The following is a 22,735-nucleotide window of genomic DNA, read 5'->3' on the forward strand; positions in this document are numbered from 1 at the left end:
CGTGAGCCATCTTCACTTTGGTGAGGTCCTCAATTCTAAAGTATAGCTTTTTCATTCATTATTTATAACAGTCATAACAAAGAACCATGCTCCTATGAATCCAGATGCTGTGGACAGACTGGTGATTCTTACACACAACTTGAAGTTTCCTCAGTAGAATTTTACAATTGTTTTATTTTTCTGATATCTTTGTGCAATACTGGACAGAAATTGCAGTTAGTAATTTGTTTAAAAAATGCTTAAAAGATTTTACATTATAATATGTTAGATTTTGTTCTTGCTTCTATGCTGCACAATTCACCTTAGAGCAGAGCAGTTTATGTTGAAGTTCGTGCTGTGTTGTTCAATTATAATTAGTATTTTATTCTCGTTGGATTCATATTTTTTGTACATTAAGGTTAAGTGTCTGTTTAAAATGCTCTCATTGTAATAGTTTGGATGGTCTTAGTGTATTTTTTGTGTAAATCCTGTAGGCCACTTTGAAACAGTTTACTGTTTGAACTCGGTAATAATTTGTCTGGTAATTGTAATGTTTTTGTGGTATTTTACTTCAGTTTTAAATAAATAAATAAGACCCATTTTCCTTAACTGTTGTTTCCATTAATCTCACATGAAGACCAAGATAGATAAGACTTTTACAAACATGTTTTTAAAGGATGCAAAATATCATCTAATTATTGTTATCATCAAAGTCCAAGAAAATATCAAGATATCATTTTTTGTCATTATCAAACACCTCTAAACTACAGTTGTGACTTCCTTCTCAGGTTTATTAACACTAGAATTCCTGAAGACTACAAAAAAACTCGGAATCCTGGCCCACCATAAATCCTTTCACACCCCTACCATCATTGTCTTTTGTTTTGTAAATGCATCGATCAGCACAAGCAGCCTGCTATCCCATCCCCCCCGCACATCGCCACAGCTAAATTCACAAGGAAGGTTCTCTGTGCTCAGTGTTTATCTTGGAGTGAAAAGCCTGGAGTTGTACAGGGTAAATAATATATCATCATTTGGAATACATACATTTCATACTGTATGTGTTCCGTGTCTACAACAATCTATAAACACGTCATTACAACAGAAACTATTTTCATGTTTTAGTAATAATTGACAAAATGTAGACATGAAGTTTATAATGTGTGAAGCCTGAACTTAAAATATCAAACACTTTCACAAAAGGTACAAGTATAACAAAACAAGCAAACTTTTATTCAAGAAAATAACCAAAGAAAAAGAAAGCCGGTTTGAGTAGGATATTGATATGACAGCTTGCATGGTCCAGCGGTAAGACTCCTAATCAAGAGGTCGCCGGTTTGATACTGGCTGCCTCCCAAATTTACCATTTTGAGCAGTGAGCTGCTCTAATTGTTAATATAATACAATAAAAGCATACATTTGATTTGCATCTGTAACAGCCGGTGTAAATTTATAGTACTTGTAAAAGTTAGCTTTTTTTTTTTTTTTCAGTTTTATTCTCTGTCACGTTCATGCTCCCATAACCACATATACCCCCCCAAACCCCAGATTCCAAAACCTCCAATCTGATGCAGTTCTCAATTCTTTGTAAATTGAATTATGGTGGTGGGCAGGGGATTGGGATAGCAGGCTGCTTGTGCTGATCGACACATTTACAGCACCAAAGTTGCTGACGGAGAGGTGCAAAGGAATTTAAGGTGGGCCGGGATTTCATAGGCTTTGGGAATTCTAGTGTTAATCTGCTACAATATTTCCCCATGTCTTAAGTCAGTCAGGTCTATCTGTAACAATTTGGTTGATTCTATATTGTCTGCCATCTCAATTTAGTTTAGTGTCATATGGAAACTTTAACCAGCTTGTTTGTATATATTCTGGTCACAATCATATATATACATACTAGGGGGCTCCGCCCCCTGCTCGCTTCGCTCGCCAACCCCTGGTGTTGGGAAATGACAAAGAGCGTGATGTATGAATGAGATATTGAATAGTGTGAAGGTGTAGATGATGCAAATAGAAAGCAAACAATAAAGTGTGTGGCATAGTGTAAAGGTTTATTGGAGAATTTGTTTGTACACGCCGTTTAAGTGTAAAAGGTAATTCCAGGTCAGAACTTGTAAGGTCAATGAAGATGGTCATTGTCGTGATCAGAGTCAAGTTTGTCACAGCTTAGAAAGAGTTGTGTCTCTCCAGGAAGTAATGCAATGACTTGGGTATTTATATTTTCCACATTAATATTTTTTGGACATAATATAGTGCGTTGTGTTAAAAGGGGCATTTGGTCTAATGAGATTGCTTCTCTGTAACTAAGTCGTCGCAGATAAAGGCTTGAGGAATTGTAATAATATCTGGGTGAAGTCTATCTGTATTGGTGAGTGTACCATCTCCCAGTTGTAATAACCAATTGTTATGGTCTGGATGTGGACATCGCATGTTTTGTACTAACTGTATCTTTTGAAAGCAATGCCAATTGTCTGCGTATTTTAAGGTGCACTGAACAATAGCTGAGCGCATGGCATGTGGAACAATAGCTAAGCACTGTCTAAAATCTCCTCCTAATAAAAGTACCTTTCCTCCAAAGGGAATATTATTATTCATCAACGTTTGTAGAAGTTTATGAATGGTGTTGAGTAAGTGACTGGATGACATTGTACATTCATCAATAATTAACAGTTTTGCAAGACGGATGTCACGTGCAGTGCTACTGTTTCTGTTCATAGTGGATAGCGATTTGTAGGATCTAATGCAGTTCATAAAGTTTTTACTTTCAGGTACATCGTTAGTTAGAAGGTTCTATGGATATTCAGGATATGAATGTAAAGGAGGCAGTCTAATTTGACCCATTTGAGAACAACGTGTAAATTCATTACTTGTATTGCCAGTTGTTTCTTCAGGGAAGTTAAGTGAATGACAATGATTGCAAATGACATTCATTAATCCCAATGAATTTTCCTGAATAGTGGACTCATTATTGAACGCGTTGTCAGCTAACGCAAGCGTTTAGCAGGTGTCTGTCGTTGATGTCCGTGACGTGTATGTTTTGCTTGTGCCGTTTGAGAGGCGCGTCGTTGTATGTCCAGTATTTGGGACGTGTTGTTTTGGAGCTGTAATCGATTTGCCTGTGCTGTGTGAGAAGCCCGTTGTAGTTTACGGAGTGCATTGTTTGTATTGAGCCTTGCCCGTTTTTGTATGTCGGTCAGTTGAGCTTTCTCTTTTTGGAGCCTTGCCTGCTTGTTTGCCGGCATTTGAGATGCGCGGTGTAGACGTCTGCGTATATTTATTTTGTCCCCTCGCTGCCGTTTCTGTACGTCTGAGACGGGAGGTGTTTCGTTTTGAAGCCGTGCCTGTTTCGATGCAGCACTGTGAGACGCGCCCTGCATGCGTCTACGTTCAGTGTGTCTGTCCATTTGGGTTCGTTTCTGTAACTGTGTTAGTTGAGCTTTGCGTTTTTGGAGCCGAGACATTTTTTCTTCGAGAAATATGGATAAGTAATAAGGAGGATCGCACTCACTGTTAATATGGAGCCTTTTCTGCAGTTGAACGGTTAATAGTGCCTCATTGTAATGAGATCCACCTATGCTGCATAGTGTGAATTGTGTTTGGTCCCGTTATCCGAGCGGTATCGTTTTTAGTACCCGTGATCGTGAATTCATGACTTGTTTGTTCTTGAGCGTGAGAAATATGGATAAGTAATAAGGAGGATCGCACTCACTGTTAATATGGAGCCTTTTCTGCGGTTGAACGGTTAATAGTGCCTCATTGTAATGAGATCTACCTATGCTGCATATTGTGAATGTGTTGAGATGACGTATGTTTAATACGGACGGTTCATTTAGAAATGGGGCTGTGTGTGTCATTTGTTATTTATGTTACTGTGGTCATGGGTCTGAATCGTCGTTTTTGTGTACGTTTCGTGTGCTATGTCCGTAGTCTGTCCCGTTTTGTGTCCAATGGGCTTTGTGTGGTGCTCGCGGCTTCTTTTTTTTTGTGTGCTAGGGGCTTGTTGAATTCTCCTCTCTGTGTGTGTCCTGTTTCGTGTGCAATGGGTTTCGTGCTCCTTTTTTCTGTGGTCTGACTCCTTTTTTCTGTGCGTGACGCCTCATTTTTTATTTTACGTTGCATTCCATCCGGTTCCCGTTGCTTGCAGGGGGGGGGGGGATTTGTGGGGCACCTGCACAGTACGTCTTTTGCGGCCACGGCCCATTGCCGGTTGTCCCTGCGTCCATCCGGTTTAGCATTCTCGGTTAGTAATGTGGATATACACATATACAATTGCTCTAATGTTTAAACCTCCTAATGCTGCCATTCCCTTTTGCTTCTTGTGTTTCAGCCAACTCTGCATCTGTCTGCATACCGCAACCGCACTGATCACAAGATTGTCATATGGAACCTTAACAATAGCCTTCTACAGATTAGCAAAATGTAATCTCTCCTGTATAAACCCATATTGAATGTTCACTAATAAAGATGGTTATTTTATTATCAATTTTCTTCTTAATTATGGCTTCCATTAATTTGTCAGTGATGCATGTTAAGTTACTTGAATGAACCCAATCGCCTTTTTTAAAGAAAGAAAAGGAAAATTTTTGCTAATTTTCAATCTGTACAAATTGTCCCAGCATGTACCGCTGTTTGAAAAATATTCAAGTTCTAATATAAAGTATGTAACTCTCCAACCACCTTAAACATTCTAAGACAAATGTTATCTGTTCGATTTCTGCTAATTTCATTTAAGTAGGGAGGTTTTTAAATTTCTTCATGTGTGGTTTATATTATTGCTTGTTGTTACTATCGTTAACCCTTACACTAAAACTGTGCAAAAAGCAAATGATAAAAAAATCATATAAGTCATTCACTCTCAAGCTAACTTAATGAATATTGATCAAGTATGTGTACTGGAAATAAAACATTTAATTTTCATGGCTAATAAATAAGTAAAACAAATAAAAAGTTTTAATTTACTGTAATTTCTTTTTTAAAATACCTGGCTTGACGATCCATGCTATCCACTCTTAGACCTTCCCAACGGGCATTTAAGAGAGTCATCTGCTCACGAATTTCATTCTCTTCCTCCTCAGTCAGGCTGCCTTGAGCAATTAATTGGTTCCCTGCCTGAAGGACATTACCCACACTACTCTGATGCGCTGTCAATTCCATCATAAAGGCCTGAAAAAGAAAAGCATATAAAAAACAAAAACAAGCATGAAACCTGGATATAGAGCAAATACTAATAACAACACAACACGAGGCTTAAAAAGATCTTTACAGTGGTTAAAAAAAATCTATTTTAAATAATAATTTACATAATTAAGTCAATTGTGACTCAATTGTAATTAGCATTTAATTTTTGCTTTAGTTAAATGTAATGTCAAATATAAAACCCAACTATGAAATCATTTCCAATATGACAGCAGGCAATGTCCCCAAAAAGGCTTTAGTACCATCTAGTGGAAAAGTAGTGCATATTTAGAAATATCAAACAAAACACTAAAATAAGCACACCATTAACAAATATACAGAGTTAGAAGATACAAGATAAAATCCAGTGCAACTACAAACTCATTGAGCCAAACATTTGTTCTGTTGAGTATGTGTTTGCTGCTTTAAGTAAGTAGCAGTTTAAACTACAACATATATACAATACAAAACCTTTTTATTGAACAAATCTTGCAAACAACTTAAACTATAATTTTGACAACACATTTTTAACCATCCAAAGAGGCATTTAGACTTAGTAAAATATTCAGAGGTGCTTGACAAAAGTTGTATTGCACTGAACATGTCTTAGAAAAGGAATAAAGAGTAAATATTTTTTGTAAACCAACTACACTGTCAATGTTATCAATCTCTGTCCACTGACACGTTAGCTACAGTGGAACCTCGGTTCACAACCATAATTCGTTCCAAAACTCTGGTCGTAAAACGATTTGGTCGTGAACCGAAGAAATTTCCCCCACAGGATTTTATATAAATACAATTAATCTGTTCCAGACCATACGAACTGTATGTAAATATATATATTTTTTTAAGTTTTTAAGCACAAATAGTTAATTAAACCATAGAATGCACAGCATAATAGTAAACTTAATGTAAAAACATTGAATAACACTGAGAAAACCTTGAACAACAGAGAAAACTAACACTGCAATAGTTCGAGCTATAGCGCTACGAACCGCTGGCTAAAAACACTTTTTTTTAATGAGTTTTAAGCACAGGGAAAAAAATTAACATTTGAAAAAAATCCGTAATTTAATAAACCACCAAGAAAAGTAACATTGCAACAATGAACACTACGAACCGATCGCTGTAAACAGAAGTGAAAACAAAATCAAGCCCAGTGCATTCTTTAACTGCCTTCTCTACCTTATGAGTCCAGCCCTCTCTCTCGCTCGCGCTGCCTGCGTGTGTGCGTCTGTCTCTCGCTCGCGCTGCCTGCGTGTGTGCGTCTGTCTCTCGCTCGCTCGCTCGCGCTGCCTGTGTGTGCGTCTGTCTCTCGCTCGCTCGCGCTGCCTGTGTGTGCGTCTGTCTCTCGCTCGCTCGCTCGCGCTGCCTGTGTGTGCGTCTGTCTGTCTCTCGCTCGCGCTGCCTGTGTGTGTGCATCTGTCTGTCTCTCGTGCTGCCTGTGTGTGTGCATCTGTGTCTCTCTCTCTCTCTGGCGCTGCCTGTGTGTGCGCTGCTCTCTCTCTCTCGCATTGCTTCTGTGTGTGTGTGTGTGTCGTGCGCTCTCGCTCTCTGCACAGGAAATGCACAGGGAGAGACTGAACATGTACAAGCAGGAATACAATAAAAAATTGGGTATGTAAGATTTACCGACTGTCATTACTTATTTCAATCAATCAGATCATGGCAATTTACAAATTTGAAAATTGCTGGGCATCACAAATTTACCAACTATGTGGCGAGCTTCCAAGCACGGTCATGCTTGCCCCTTATTGTGAAAGCCACTAACATGCTACCTGATGGAGACAGTGTCGTATGAAGGCTTAACAGATATAGCCAAGTCAGCAGCAATCTCTGACCTTTTTTTTTTTTTTTGTTTCTGGTGTGGAATGCAAAACACCCAACATCAGACAGAAGAGCTTATATTATATGCATTGAACTCCAGGAAGAACAGAAGTTAAATTCATTACATTTTGTTGGGATGAAACATGAACTAGTTGGAGTGAGGCACTGAGTATGTCACATTAGGCAATTAACCTTCATGGAAGTGCACCACTGACTGCCTCCAATTTGCGAGTATGTACATGAAGGCTATGACTGAAAATCATGTAATTTGCCGTGTCCTTAAGGTAGGTTAAACACAGTGGACTATTAGAGTATAAACCAGCAGAATCCAAATGTCTACAGCAGGAAGAAATGGTTAAGCAATGGCTTAAGAACATTTATCTGCAACATCTATATCTGGGTTAATTAGGCAAAAGTTAGGCCAGCTAAATGAATAATAAAAAAATGGACTTAATGTGTTACAGGTGAAATATATGTGTTTCATACAAAGATCTCTCCAATGATGACCCTATAAAACTAAAAAACAAATGTGGGTGGATATGGAACTTTATGCTATTGCGCTGTGTAAAATTAGCTAGATGAGTGATATCAAGCGTAAACTTGTAATTTCTACTGGATGCAGCACATGAAAGTACATGCTTGAATGCACTTTTGCAAACCAACTTTGCAATTGATAAAACTGACAGCTTGCAGTGCTGACAAGGGTTACAAGGTATTTTACTGCATTCTACCTGCCTAATGCACTCAACACCTACTTTCATTTGTTCCTCTGTTTTTATTGTTGCTGTCAATTTATGTTTCAGTTAGAACACAGAAATGTAACAATTTTGGTATAACACAGGAAAAAACAAGATCCAGGCCTTTAATGACCTCTTGGGCACAGCCATCAGCAGTGTGTCTGTTTGTGGAGAGAGTGTCAACCTTGTTGAGAGGTTTACTTACCTGGGCAGTGACATTCATGTCTCTGGTGACTCTTCCTACGAAGTCAGTAGACAGATTGAGAAAGCATGGGGGGTCATGAGGTTGCTGGAAAGGGGTGTGTGGCACTCCCAATATCTATGCAAAAGGACAAAGGTCCAAGTCTTTAATGTCCTGGTGCTTCCTGTCTTGCTATATGGTTGCGAGACATGGACGCTATCCAGTGACCTGAGACGAAGACTGGACTCCTTTGGTACTGTGTCTCTCCGGAAAATCCCTGGGTACTGTTGGTTTGACTTTGTGTCGAATGAGCGGTTGCTCATGGAGTCCCAAATGAGGCACATTACCTGCATTGTGAGGGAGCGTCAGTTACGGCACTACGGCCATGTGGCACGTTTCCCAGAGGGTGATCCAGCTCGTAAGATCCTCATTGTTGGGGACCTGAGTGGCTGGACCAGACCAAGGGGTCGCCCTCATAACACCTGGCTGCGGCAGATAGAGGGTCATTTCCGGAGGGTGGGACTGGACCGTGTGTCTGCCTGGGGGGTTGCAAACCGGGACCCCGAGTTGTTTCATTGTGTAGTGGGTGCGGCAACGCACTGTACCAGTGCATGCTCCCCAACTTGACTTGACAGGAAAAACAGGAGGAGACTCCAGCAGTGCATCTTACAGTTGCTGGACTTCATCTGTAAATAATCATTAACAACTACTCATGCAGTTAGGTTGTTACCTCATGAGTGTGGAACTGCTCTTTAACTTCTTCCACATCTTCTGATATCTCATCCTGCATGTGTAAGGTATCTTCCGCAGATAGCAGCCATGTTAGTACTTCTTCCAGCGTCATCTGGTAGCTGTCAAGATCTACTTCTATTTCTGTGACAGTGCTTGGAGTTTCTGCTCGAGAGCTACCAGTCTCTTCTTCCGATGTTGTGCCCTATCATGTGGGGAAACAAAAATATAGTTCTTTTAAAAGAAAAGCTTAAGGTTTCTTAATGTTTCAAAACTGCCCCACCTAGGTTATTGTAGTCCTCAACTAATGATTTTTAAATGTATTGAGGCACAGAGTAAGGATATTAGCTTATGTGCAATGTATACAAGATTATTGCTATAAATTATCACTTCAGAATTCTAGGATAAATTAATCTAGTAAACATAATGCTATGCATATACCTTGTGTAAAAACTCTTATCATTCTTCACCATACATACAAAACTATTTAGAAACTGTTACATTAACCTTACTCACTTTAGCACAACTTTACCTGCTAAAGATCTCAAATTCATTTACTAGTCCATTATTACTTCTTATTTTCAACTGCATCAGACATCTGGACTTAAAAGGCACGCACCCTTATAGAGATACAGTGGTGTGAAAAACTATTTCCCCTCTTCTTGATTTCTTATTCTTTTGCATGTTTGTCACACAAAATGTTTCTGATCATCAAACACATTTAACCATTAGTCAAATATAACACAAGTAAACACAAAATGCAGTTTGTAAATGGTGGTTTTTATTATTTAGGGAGAAAAAAAAATCCAAACCTACATGGCCCTGTGTGAAAAAGTAATTGCTCCCTGAACCTAATAACTGGTTGGGCCAACCTTAGCAGCAATAACTGCAATCAAGCGTTTGCGATAACTTGCAATGAGTCTATTACAGCGCTCTGGAGGAATTTTGGCCCACTCATCTTTGCAAAATTGTTGTAATTTAGCTTTATTTGAGGGTTTTCTAGCATGAACCGCCTTTTTAAGGTCATGCCATAGCATCTCAATTGGATTCAGGTCAGGACTTTGACTAGGCCACTCCAAAGTCTTCATTTTGTTTTTCTTCAGCCATTCAGAGGTGGATTTGCTGGTGTGTTTTGGGTCATTGTCCTGTTGCAGCACCCAAGATCGCTTCAGCTTGAGTTGACGAACAGATGGCCGGACATTCTCCTTCAGGATTTTTTGGTAGACAGTAGAATTCATGGTTCCATCTATCACAGCAAGCCTTCCAGGTCCTGAAGCAGCAAAACAACCCCAGACCATCACACTACCACCACCATATTTTACTGTTGGTATGATGTTCTTTTTCTGAAATGCTGTGTTCCTTTTACGCCAGATGTAACGGGACATTTGCCTTCCAAAAAGTTCAACTTTTGTCTCATCAGTCCACAAGGTATTTTCCCAAAAGTCTTGGCAATCATTGAGATGTTTCTTAGCAAAATTGAGACGAGCCCTAATGTATTTTTTGCTTAACAGTGGTTTGCGTCTTGGAAATCTGCCATGCAGGCCGTTTTTGCCCAGTCTCTTTCTTATGGTGGAGTCGTGAACACTGACCTTAATTGAGGCAAGTGAGGCCTGCAGTACTTTAGACATTGTCCTGGGGTCTTTTGTGACCTCTCGGATGAGTCGTCTCTGCGCTCTTGGGGTAATTTTGGTCGGCCGGCCACTCCTGGGAAGGTTCACCACTGTTCCATGTTTTTGCCATTTGTGGATAATGGCTCTCACTGTGGTTCGCTGGAGTCCCAAAGCTTTAGAAATGGCTTTATAACCTTTACCAGACTGATAGATCTCAATTACTTCTGTTCTCATTTGTTCCTGACTTTCTTTGGATCTTGGCATGATGTCTAGCTTTTGAGGTGCTTTTGGTCTACTTCTCTGTGTCAGGCAGCTCCTATTTAAGTGATTTCTTGATTGAAACAGGTGTGGCAGTAATCAGGCCTGGGGGTGGCTACGGAAATTGAACTCAGGTGTGATACACCACAGTTAGGTTATTTTTTAACAAGGGGGCAATTACTTTTTCACACAGGGCCATGTAGGTTTGGATTTTTTTTCTCCCTAAATAATAAAAACCATCATTTAAAAACTGCATTTTGTGTTTACTTGTGTTATATTTGACTAATGGTTAAATGTGTTTGATGATCAGAAACATTTTGTGTGACAAACATGCAAAAGAATAAAAAATCAGGAAGGGGGCAAATAGTTTTTCACACCACTGTAAAACTGAATTTACAATTCTGAACACCTTTAGTTATGCTCCCAGTTTCTTGCTCAGATATGTATATCTAAACATCAATATTTCTGAGATATGTATTTTTAACATTAGTCAATGCTGGACGAATTCTAATAATTCTGATCATTAGTGTAACGCTGCAAAGAATTAAAAACACAACACTACTTGATATGGATAACTACACACTGCTTTTTCATTTGCTTTATTAATTCACACATCCTTTTCCCTTTATATTTTACAATTAAACTTTGAGAAAATTACGCATTTGCAAGCTGCACTCTATCTAACCCAATCCTGAACATCAGCTTGAAGTGTTAAAATCCAAAATCATAAAGCCTGAATTACAGCAAGACAGTAGTAAATGCTTTAGATATTTACGTTTTCATCTGTATTTTCTCACTTTCTCTCACTGGTTGGGACCTTGGAGCTTGACTTTCAGCTCTGAGAGGTACTTTGTAACGGTCCATCATGAAGGCCAAATCACATAGCCACTTTCCATCAATGAATTCCATAACCAACTTTCTCTTTATTTAAATGAACTCTTTTACTCTTTCGCTCGGTTTGTAAAATCATGTGAGTATATCTGTGTGACTCAGCCATTGCACCTCACAGTGTTAGATCAGATCTCCATAATCCAACTCAAGCTCACTCAGTAGCTCCTTGAACTGGTGTCTGTTTAGCATCTCTGCTTTTGATGACATTTATGATGGAAATGACAACTGTCACATTGTTGCGCTTCAGCAAATGTGCACACAGGCTGGAATAGAACTAAATCACTTGGATCAAGACCAAGACAACTCATTTCCTTTTATAACCAATACTGTCAAACCCTTTTGCAGGCCAGCCATGGCAGGGGCTCCATCTGTGGAAAGTGCACTTAATTTTTCAAATGATAGTTCGAATTTGCTAATTGCTAAAAAAAAACAACTTGCTCAAACAAATTCTCACCTTTAGTAGTATCATACATGGCTTGCAAAGACAGCAATTCCTCCCTTATATTAAACTCAGCAGCAACCCCTCGTACAAAAATGGCTAACTGGGAAGTATTTGTTATGCCCATTGTTTCATCACAGGCCAGAGGAGAAAAAAAAAAAAACTGGAAATTTCTTGCGGTGTCCTTCAGTTAAATTTCAATATCCTGTGCCATATCAGTAATATGCCGATACGGTTCTTTGAGACAAACTGACACTTTGGAACAATTTATTGTCCGGTGCTAGCAGGTCTACAGCAGCAACAAGGCACTCCTTCACAAATTCTCCTTCTAAATGAGGTTTCAGCTTCTTAGCAATTAGCTTGCTTACAACAAAACTTGCCTACATGGCAGTACCCCAGTCAGAATGCGGTCTTGTGAAAGCAGCTTGTTGGGTACTCAAACTCCACCAAAGAGTGTTAACTTTATCCAAGTGCATTTGTTCTTTCAACTCATCCAGTTTAGCATGTTTTGAGCTGTAATGACACTTGAGATTGCCTTTTTTTATCACTGCGAGAGTGTCCCCACAAACTAGGCACACTGGCTTGCCTTTTATATCAACAAAAAAGTAATCGTTTATCCATTTATCTTTGAAAGCTTGACATTCACCATCTACTTTTCTTTACTGATGCCATTATGTGTCAGCAATAATAAATGATGATAACCCTGTTGTTTTCATTCTGACTGTGACCGGGACTGGCATACAGGAACGTGCCACCCAGAAGGCTCTTCCTACTATTTTAGTATTTTATTTAATTTCATGGAAAAAATAATTGCCATCTATATATTTTTTTTTCTGAGCTGCTCATGCATTAATCATTAACTCTTTCGGGGCAGATGAAGACTTTTGTCAAAAGGAGGGGTTAAGGGTGGTGATCAATGGTAAATGGTTACCAAACCCGCCATTATGTTTTAGTTCGACTCTCTTTGCTAGAAGGGAGGTTAGCTTTTTGGTTTGTCTGAGATCCCCTGCACTCATGTGAGTAGCAAATAGCATACAACGCAAAAAGGGCATCAACATCTGGCGAGAAATAGAAGCAAATGAACAAAGAAAAATACCCAGTGGATGACGTTTTGCATATTATTGCTGAATTGGACTCTGACTTGTTAGACTCCCAATTATGCAATTAATTGAACATGAGGTGTCAGCATTAGCTGGTGGTCCCCAGCTGATTATGGTGCTGAACACGTTCATGTAGCTGACTCTCCTTCAGCAACATTCATCTGGGAGGACTGCCACTTACAATGGCAAGAGGTACAAACCACATTGCTTTGTACTGCAACTGCTGCCATCCAACCCCCTACCACATGAAGAGAGTCTGGCAGCCAGCATGCCACGCACTCCTACCAGCCATCGTCCTGCACGTGAGTGGATTGAGCCGCAAGAAACGGTGAATTGGTGGCCACAGCACACAGCAACAGACATTTTATGTTGATTTATGTGTGAAACCTTTGCTTTGTGTGCTTTTCAGAAAAAATATTTAACAGTTAATGAAAAAAAAAAAAATTAATGAATTGCCTGGTGGGCTGGATCAAACTGTCTAGCTGTGACATTCAGATGGTAGGCTGGAGGTTCTCCACCCCTGCACTAGAAGATGATCAGGGCAAGCAGTAACATGCTGGAGGGATCATATCTTTACACTGTCTTGACAGTCTGGGCATTCAACAGGAAAGGCTAGAAAAAGTTGTTGGGAGACAGGGAGGCCTGGTCAGTCCTACTGATTGTAACGCTACTACAATCCTCACCAGGGGCCTCATGGATAAACGGTGAGTACACACAAAAATGTTGCGTATTCCCATTTCCACATTCACTTCGAGATGTATAAAAACTTAACTTGGCGTAAATCTATGCACATTCTCACTCCAGCCTTAACCTGTGCATACTCAAATTTCTAGTCAGTTTTGCAAACTGGCGGCACCCAGCATCAAAGCAGTACAACTGTTCCTGTGTGGTTTCTCATTCTTTATTAGATTCACATCCCTGATGCGGCTTTATCAAATACAGTTATATTAACCGCACATCGTTTATAAATTTAAGGCATCTGATTGTAATCAACCAGTAACAATATAATGGTCCACAAACTGAACTACTCCAAATACCATAGCTGCTTTAGTGTTGTTGCTCACAGTGCACCAATCAGAGTTTCTAACCCACTCTATACAAGTGTGGAATCACTGCTGTATGGCGGATGTGTCAAAAGTACTGAGGATTATCGGGATACAGCATCTACCATGGAGAAACATTTATAGCACACGCTGCGTCAGCCATGCGTACAGTCTATTTGAACTGTTCCCATCCTGCAAACGCTTCAGAGCTTTTCATGCACAAAGCTTGAGGTTTGGAAACGGTTTCATCCCAAGAGCTATAAACGCACTCAATCAGTCCATCTAGTGCTCCAGGTAGAAAGTTTTATACTTCGAATTACAATTACCTCACTGTAAACTTGCACTACAGTTGTAATATTGCACAACCTGAGCCACTTTATGAACCATTTGCACTATCTGTACTATAAGTACATGTATATTGTACTTATGCTTTGATATTGGATATTTTTCTTTTTTATCATATTATTATTATTGTTATTTTAAGTTTATGGAGGATTTCCATATTGAATCTCATTGTACCATAAAATAACAAAGGAATTCAATTCAATTCAATAGAAGAGAGCACATATTTACAGATGATGACAACTGGCTTCTAAGTCAACTTAGATTTCAAAGAGCTATCTTCTTGGAGCTCTTGATATTTTTAAGATGAAATGCATTAAACTATGTATATTACATTATACAGATACATTTTTAACTTCAGTTAAATATATACTATTAATAATTAAACAATGTTCCTTAAAACATTTGAAGAATAGACATCCTAAGCTTACAGCTGGTTTGACATTTCAGACCTTATTGGGGCGATTGGTTACATGGAGAAAGAAGAGGAAGGACAGGAGGACAGGAATTGGGGGTTGGTACAGTCACAGTACTGCTGAAATAAATTATTTCATCGAGGGTCACACATGTCCCAGCAAGCATCTTGCGGGAGGCAGGAACAGTCACTGGATGGGGCGCCAGCTCATCGCTACCACTGCGCCACTGTGTCCCCATGTTTAATTCATGTTTCAATGCATTTCATCATGAAAATATCAAGTATACATCTTAGCATTTTAAAATATTCAGAGAGCTGTAATATCATGAATGTAATGTATTATAAGTGGAGATCACTGCCATAAGAGAAAGCTTGTTTAAGAAGCACATAGTGATTCACACACATAGAACACTTAGTATATGAAGCATTTAATGTGTTAGTTTAGTTATGGTGGGATCTGAGAAACTCAAACATTTAGAAGAAGTTTACTTTAATGACAAAATAAATTATGAGATTAAAGTGGAAATTTCTAAATTAAAGTTGTCATTTCAACCTTTTTTTCTTCATTGTGTGCCTTTTTTTTTTTTTTTTTTTCTCCGTACCCTAATATGCTTCCATATGACACTCACACGGTGGACTACAAGTCACCTTTTCACAGCGACTATGATATCTGACCATTTCTTTATTTCAAGCACTGTGCGACTTTCTGAACTTAAACTTGAGTGTCTCCGCCACTGTGTATCACTCAACGACTTCCTTTTGTTGTTTAAACCACTGCTTAAGCCAACAAATAGTAAGTTTTTCCTTGCCACAACTTCGCATTCGCTGAAATTCGGTCATGCTTTTGCCATTGTCTTTTAACCAAGCACTGAACAGGGAAGGGGATATTTATATTGATTTGCATATTAAAATATGCAAAATTCTGGGAGGAATTGGGGTGGGATGGCAAGTGCATGCATTACTTTTTATGCTGACCAGGATTTATGGAGCTGAAGTACATGAAAGTTGTCTTACACTCGGTTTTGTGAATCTGAATTTTTTTGTGTGTACGCACATTTCCAATTTTATCCATACGCAATGTTTTAGTGTGAGTTCTACACACATCATTATGCATGAGGCCCCAGGAAATGAGGAGGGAAGGACGATTAAGATGATGATAATCATCAAGTTAATTTAGACAATGATTCACATTCTTTAACTGGAACTAGCATATTAGCAGAGGGAGGATGTAAAGAAAACAATTCATTTTCAGAATAATTTTCCATCTACTAATTGTTTTTCTTTTTCTTTATAGACAATTACATTTATTAAGCATTCTAATTCTTTTCTTCTTTTCCAACTTTAAATATCCTCATCCCTTTATCTTAGGAGGAATCTAGTATTTAGACTACCATGATGTGATCTCAAATTTTAATTTTACTATAGAAATATTATGGTATAAGACTATATCAGGTCAGGTCAGGTTGAGGAGCATGCACGGGTACACAGCACTGCTGCACACACATGACGAAACAGCGCAGGATCCAGTTGGCAACCCCCCATTCAAACACGAGGTCCAGTCACACTCTCCAGAAATGACCATCTATCAGCCACAGCCAGGTGTTATGTGGGCATCCAATTGGCCTAGTAGAGCTGCTTGGGTCCTCAACAATGAGAATGCTGCGAACCGCATCACCCTCAGGGAATCATGCCACATGGCCGTAGTGCCGAAACTGACACTCCCTCGCAATGCAAGTAATGTGCCTCATTCGGGACTCTGTGAACAACCGCTCATTCGACACAAAGTTGAACTAGCAGTACCCAAGGACTCTCCAGAGGGACAAAGTACTGAAGGAGTCCAGTCTTCCTCTCACTTCATGACCCTACATGCTCTCCCAATCTGTCTACTGACTTCATAGGAAGAGTCACCAAAGATATGAATGCTGCTGCCGAGTTAAGTAAACCTCTTGAGAAGTTCGACATTCTCTCTACAAACAGACACACTGCTAATGGCTGTGCCCAAGAGGTCATTAAAGGCCTGGATCTTGATTTTTATCTAGTACACTCAGACTCCTCTCTCAGTCGTTTGAGAGACCCAATTGGAGCCTCCATTGACTCCACGAAGATCACAGCATCGTCTGCAAAGTCAAGATTAGTGAATCTTTCTTCAGACACATGAACACTCCCCTGACAAACTCCAGAATCAAATGGGGGAAAAAAAAAAGAGGTTCTGCCTCTACTCTGCACAGCGCTCATAGTACAGGTGTACAGGCTTCAGGGGAGAGTTGCAGGATTTTCCACAGGGCAGCTCAATCAACAGTCAAATGCTTTACAAAAATCAACAAAGGTTGGAAAGAAACTCTGACATTCACATTTGCGCTCAATGAGAACCCTCTGTGCCAGGAATAGTAGTCTAAATATTTAAACATCATATCACCTAATTATGCCCATGCCCACTAAAGAAAATAATGAGGATTTGCATATCCATACAAATAAAAAAAATAATAAAATACCATTAAACATGTTAAATTACAAATGACAGACAACAGTTTCAATTGCAATACATTTTTTTGCGTTATCATAAAAATATAAATATCAATTTATATTAGTTCTTCAACAATCATACCTGTTGACTATAAAACTGGCTTTCTCCACAGTCAATCTTGTATCTCCGAGGCAAACTTTCTACTTCTCGAATATCATCAATAGTTACATCTTTAGGAAGGACTTCAAACAGTGATGTCACATACATAATAATAGATTTCTTATCAGGTAGCTGTACAGCAACATCTGCAAAACAATAATTTTCAATTTTTTTTTTTCAACCAAATGAATCTATTGCCCATGCAATCTATTTGTGCAGATGTAAAAATATATACAGTGCCTACAAAAATGTTTACAAACTTAAGTTTTCACATTTTGTTATACAATTTTTGACACTGATCAACAGAAAAACACTTAATGTCAAAGTGAAAACAGATCACTGCAAAGCAGTATGGATTAATTAGAATTATAAAACACAAAACAACTTATCGCATAAGTATTGATGACACACCTAAATCATCACTAATGCAGCCAATTGGTTTTACAAGTCATATCATTAGTTAAATGGAGATCACCTGTCTGTAGCCAAGGACTTTAAATTGATTGTTGCATGAATGCACCTTATCTGGGAGTTCCAACATGTGGTGAATCAGCATCAGTGCCTAGTCCATATATAATGGAAAACAAAATAAAGTTTACCTAATCTCATGTAATCTAATCTAAAGGAACACTCCAAGCAATTCCATGAAAAGGTAATTGAAAAACACAAGTCAGGGGATGGATACAAGAAAAAAATCCAAGTCAGTAAATAGCTTTTGGAGTCCAACTAACACTAGAATTCCTGAAGCCTATGAAAAACTAATCACGGCCCAATTTAAATCCCTTAACAAGTCTCCAGCAGCGTTTTGTAAATGTGTATCAGCGCAAGCAGCCTGCTGGTTTAGGGTACAACACTGACACGATAGTTTTGTTGAAGCAGCGGTTAAGAACGGCTGCCTGGTAATCAAAAGGTTGCCAGTTTGATTCCGAGCGTGCCCGTTTTGAGTAGTGAGTTACTCTTATTCTTACTATTATACAATAAAAACATACATTTGATTTGAGTCTGTAACAGTTGGTATAAATTTATGGTACTTGTAAAAGTTAGTTTTCTTTTATTCAGTTTTATTCTCCCAGTCACATTCACACTCCTGTCGATCTGACACTGTTATTTTCATATAAAGACGATATAACAGAGGTGAACTCATATGATGATGAGGGTTCTACATCGGAGAAAGGGAACAGCAGCCCTCCCCGCAAGAAACGTCCACTCCCACTTAAGAACAACACAGCTGCACCAGGCATAAAGGCAAAAGATGGCACCATTTGGATGCAGCAACAGGTTAGGCATCATCCTGCCAGTTAATGTGACACACGCATGTCCTTCAAAGAAAAAGGAGTGCTTTCAAAGCTCGCCAAGATATCGTGCAAAGTCCTGTTTTTGATTATGTTTTCTGATGGTGTTTATATGAAAAACATTTACATGTTACTTAAATAAAAGCCAGACCTAATGTTGTTCACCTATTTACCTTGATTTATTTACTTATCTTCCTACAGCGTAAAGTCACAGTGGACTGAAGTTTGACCTGTCCTGTGTTTGACACACACACACGATATTGTATCTGCCAAATAATACAAACAGTACACAAAACATGTTTCTCCCTTATTGGGGCTTGTCAGGTGTACACACTTTTGCATCTCCTTACCTCAGATCATAGATACGTGATACTGTATCTTCCAAATAATACAAAGCGTATCTACAAGTGTTACCTGGTAGATAACCCCCTAATAATCAGATTGTGATTCAGACTTAAAAAGAATGCAAGACTCCGATCTACACCCTGCGAAATAAGCAAACCAGCTGCAATGGCGCAATGTCTCAGGCTTCACCTGAGATGCTAACATCCGAGGTTTGATCCCTGTAAGGGGATGAAAAAGTGTGTACACCTGACAAGCCCCAATAAGGGCCAAACATGTTGTGTACTGTTATTTGGCAGACACTGTATCACATATCTACGATCTGCTTCTTGCAAGTGAGAGGACATGGCAGAGGTCTACCGACTGGCAGACAAATCACAAGCATTACCTGGTACCTAATAATCAGAATGCAATTCAGACTTGAAAAGAATTTTAATTTTCTTATATGGCATGTGTATTACTTTTGTATATGGTTTATTAGTTTAAAAATTATGTTTAAAGGGCATTTTTATTTTTTTTTTATGGTCAATGAACAGTAACCCAATAGAATTTCATTTTGCTGATAAAGAAATAAATAGGCAACACCAGAGGTCTGTAGTTTAATTATAAAAATACCAATTTAATATAGAAAATAAAGTTTTTACATGGCTGGTTATCCAGATGCTTAAAGGGGGAAAAAAACACAAATCAGAATTGACTAATTCTAGCAACTTGAAACCAGTGATTGTTATCAACACTAAAAAAAAAGCCTATCAGAGCATCAGTATTCATTACAAATTATTTTAACAACTTCATGCCCTATTAAAGCCTTGGTTAACTCTAACTTAACTTTAAAATTTATAATTCTGGATATCCAACGTATAATAAATTCCTTATACCAGTTGATTATGGAACTATCATCCATAAAAATTAAACAGTGTCAGTCAATTCAGGCATATTCTAGTATTCCAGTTTACCATTCAGCAACTCTAGATGTAAATCTAATGTTGCAAACTGGTCTAGTATGTATAGTGTTCATGAACATATCCTGTAATTTATGAGCAACTAATCCACCGATACCTCTTGACTCACAAGATCATCTGTTAAGGCCCAATCACACCACATGCCGTTTCCAGCAATTTTCAGTCATAGCCTTAGTTTACAAGCCAGGGATAATTGCAGCACTTGTCCATAACCACCAGTCGTTTCAGCATCAGCACCCCAGTGACTTGGACATAGTGGTTTACGATGAACCACAACAAAATAAATAGGTTTGATGAGCAACCCAACTGGTTTTCAGACAAAAATTATGATGGGAAAAAAGAAAATTGATTGTCTTAGACTATACAAACAAATAAGAGATTCAACTCTTTGGTTTAATACAACAGATTAAAAAAAGGGAAGACTGTGGCTGAACTCCCCATACCTGTAAACATTTGTAGAGCTGCTGGCACTGTCATGCAATGTGTCAATTGGCTGTCAGATTGCAGAGAGCTTTCAGTACTTTAGAAATTTCAAACTGTGAGAAATTGTGAGGCAGTCAAGTAATCTACTATCCACTGTGATTCTTAAATGTTTAATTTGACATTCTCAAGGGGATGGGATTTAGCAACTACAATCATCAAGTTTGTCATGTTCTCCAACTTAAAGTCAAGTACTGTAGAGTGCTGCTGGCCTATGCAGTACATGTTATCATGTACTGTTTTGTACTGTTTTAAATGTTAAGACAAGAAAACTGTTGTAAAATCTGGAACTTTGAGTAAATTACTTTAAGAACACAAAATACTATAATCAGGACACCAGTTTTCTTTTGTGGCTTTATGTTACCAAAAAACTTCAGAAAAATCTTACAACTGCAGCATTAAAAATAACTAATCCCAATAGTGAATACCCCTTTCAACTGGATTGACAAGCAGTTACCTTCTGGATCCAAGAGTCTTTCAATTCCTAAGTGGAGCCTGGCAAGACTGAAAGCATTTTCTAATCTCTCTGCTGGTGTCATCTGAACAACATTTTCCCATCTGAATAAACCAGGCCTAAAATGAAAGGCAAAATGTTAAAATCTTACATTAGTTTCACATATTAACTACCAGGAATGTATTAATCTTCTTAAAGTAATAACTTTTAAATCATTGTAAGAGTTTGCATTATGTGAATGGGATGTCGCAAGAACCGACAACTTGGTACAAAGTTGTAAAATAATGTAATTTTATCATGTTAAATTTCATAACTTTAAATTGTAAAGAAGGATTATAGGTAATTTTGTTATTAAAACTTTATGTTTATGTTTTTCACATTTACTTTTGACAGTTTGTCTAACCACATAAAAGAGAATGAGCTATTACAGACAGGAGGTACAGAAGGTTTTGCTGAAGTCAGAAGAGCAGGCAGACACCTTTTAAAGATAAGTCTAACAAGATGGAAAGCTCAGATCATTAAATGGTGAACTGGTCATTTATCTGGAATTTCCGCATGCGTAAAAGCAAAGCTCTAAAACCATTGGTTATGTTTATGCATAAACACATTTTAAACATGTACTGATATGGCTTGTGAAAATGATAATGGACAGAGAGGGGCTAAGGGCATTCACCTTGGCCTTGTCAAGCTTCTAAAGGTCAGTTTCAAGCAGGAAGACGTGTAGAAGAACCGGAAAGGAGTAGAAGGAAGAATACAGTCATCAAGAAGACTGATGTTGTATGATGCAGAAATGTAACCATAAGAGACTGAATGCCACACACATTTGGGTATGTCAGTCAGCATTGTCTATGATAGCTCCTGATACAGCCACTTTTTATCATTGATATCGTCTCACCCATTTACTTTTATTTGCTTTTTGGCATATAATGAGTATTTAAGAATGTTAAAGACAATAATGACTGAGTAAAAATTTTTGTCTGCTGCTAATATTTCCTCTATCCTGCCACTAGAGGTGTGCATGAATAAAGAAAAGATATCATCTGACAGGAGAAGAGAAGCATAGTACCAGCCAGTTTCAGGTGAAGAATGGATCCATTTAGTCTAAAGGGCAAGTGTACTGTGGCTGTAGGCTGTCTCTACTTCCATGCCAAGGGTCTTATTTATTAAACTTTGCATGGATTCAAGCATGAAAGTATGTGTACATCAAAAAAACAGGAAAATCAGATTTAAAAAAACCTTGCACATGCACATTTTTATGCAATTTACCCTTTATAAAACAACACCACCTGTAATTGTGTGTATTTGAATAAGCCTCAAACTCCACGTGGTTGCCACCCTTAAACATCCATATATGTACCATGCTAATCAACCTCATACACATGCAATCACAATGCTGCAGACCTTCACTGGCTGGTGAAGAAGCCTTCTACAGGACATATCCACTAGTGCGTAATGGAAGTTCTTGTCTCTAAATCAGAGATTCACGATGAACATTTATTTGGTGGCCTAAGAACATGGGTCACCAACAAACACAAATATATTGAATTTAAACATGTAAAAAAAGATCTCTGCCAACAAAGTGGATCGCTGGTCAATGGCAAAGTGTGCATGGAACAGGTGGAAAAAGCACATCTAGCTCTCTGATTTTGATCAGCAAATGGCATATGTATTTAGAGGTATGTTATTATGTAGTATTATACCTGAGCAGTCCTGACGATTGCCAGTGCCATATTGGCATCACACATGGCATATGTTAATGAAATTAAATGGTTTATGGTTAACAAAAGGATTGCTCTTATTGCAATATGAGAGCAGTAAACTGCTCTGATTATGTTTGGTAAACAGGACACTTCTGC

General features: G+C 38.4%; 1 protein-coding gene across 1 annotated transcript in view; it reads right to left on the minus strand.

The window, feature by feature from the left end:
* utrn (utrophin) overlaps positions 1-22,735 on the minus strand; it is a 552,956-nt gene that overhangs the window by 403,048 nt on the left and 127,173 nt on the right. The window contains exons 8-11 of the mRNA XM_028797890.2: positions 20,883-20,998; positions 17,332-17,495; positions 8,630-8,833; positions 4,961-5,142 (exon numbers count right to left, since the gene is read on the minus strand). Coding sequence (XP_028653723.1) covers positions 4,961-5,142; positions 8,630-8,833; positions 17,332-17,495; positions 20,883-20,998 — 666 coding nt within the window. The remainder of the gene's footprint in view (positions 1-4,960; positions 5,143-8,629; positions 8,834-17,331; positions 17,496-20,882; positions 20,999-22,735) is intronic.

The sequence above is a fragment of the Erpetoichthys calabaricus genome, chromosome 3, assembly GCF_900747795.2.
Source record: "Erpetoichthys calabaricus chromosome 3, fErpCal1.3, whole genome shotgun sequence".
In the NCBI taxonomy this organism is placed as follows: Eukaryota; Metazoa; Chordata; class Cladistia; order Polypteriformes; family Polypteridae; genus Erpetoichthys; species Erpetoichthys calabaricus.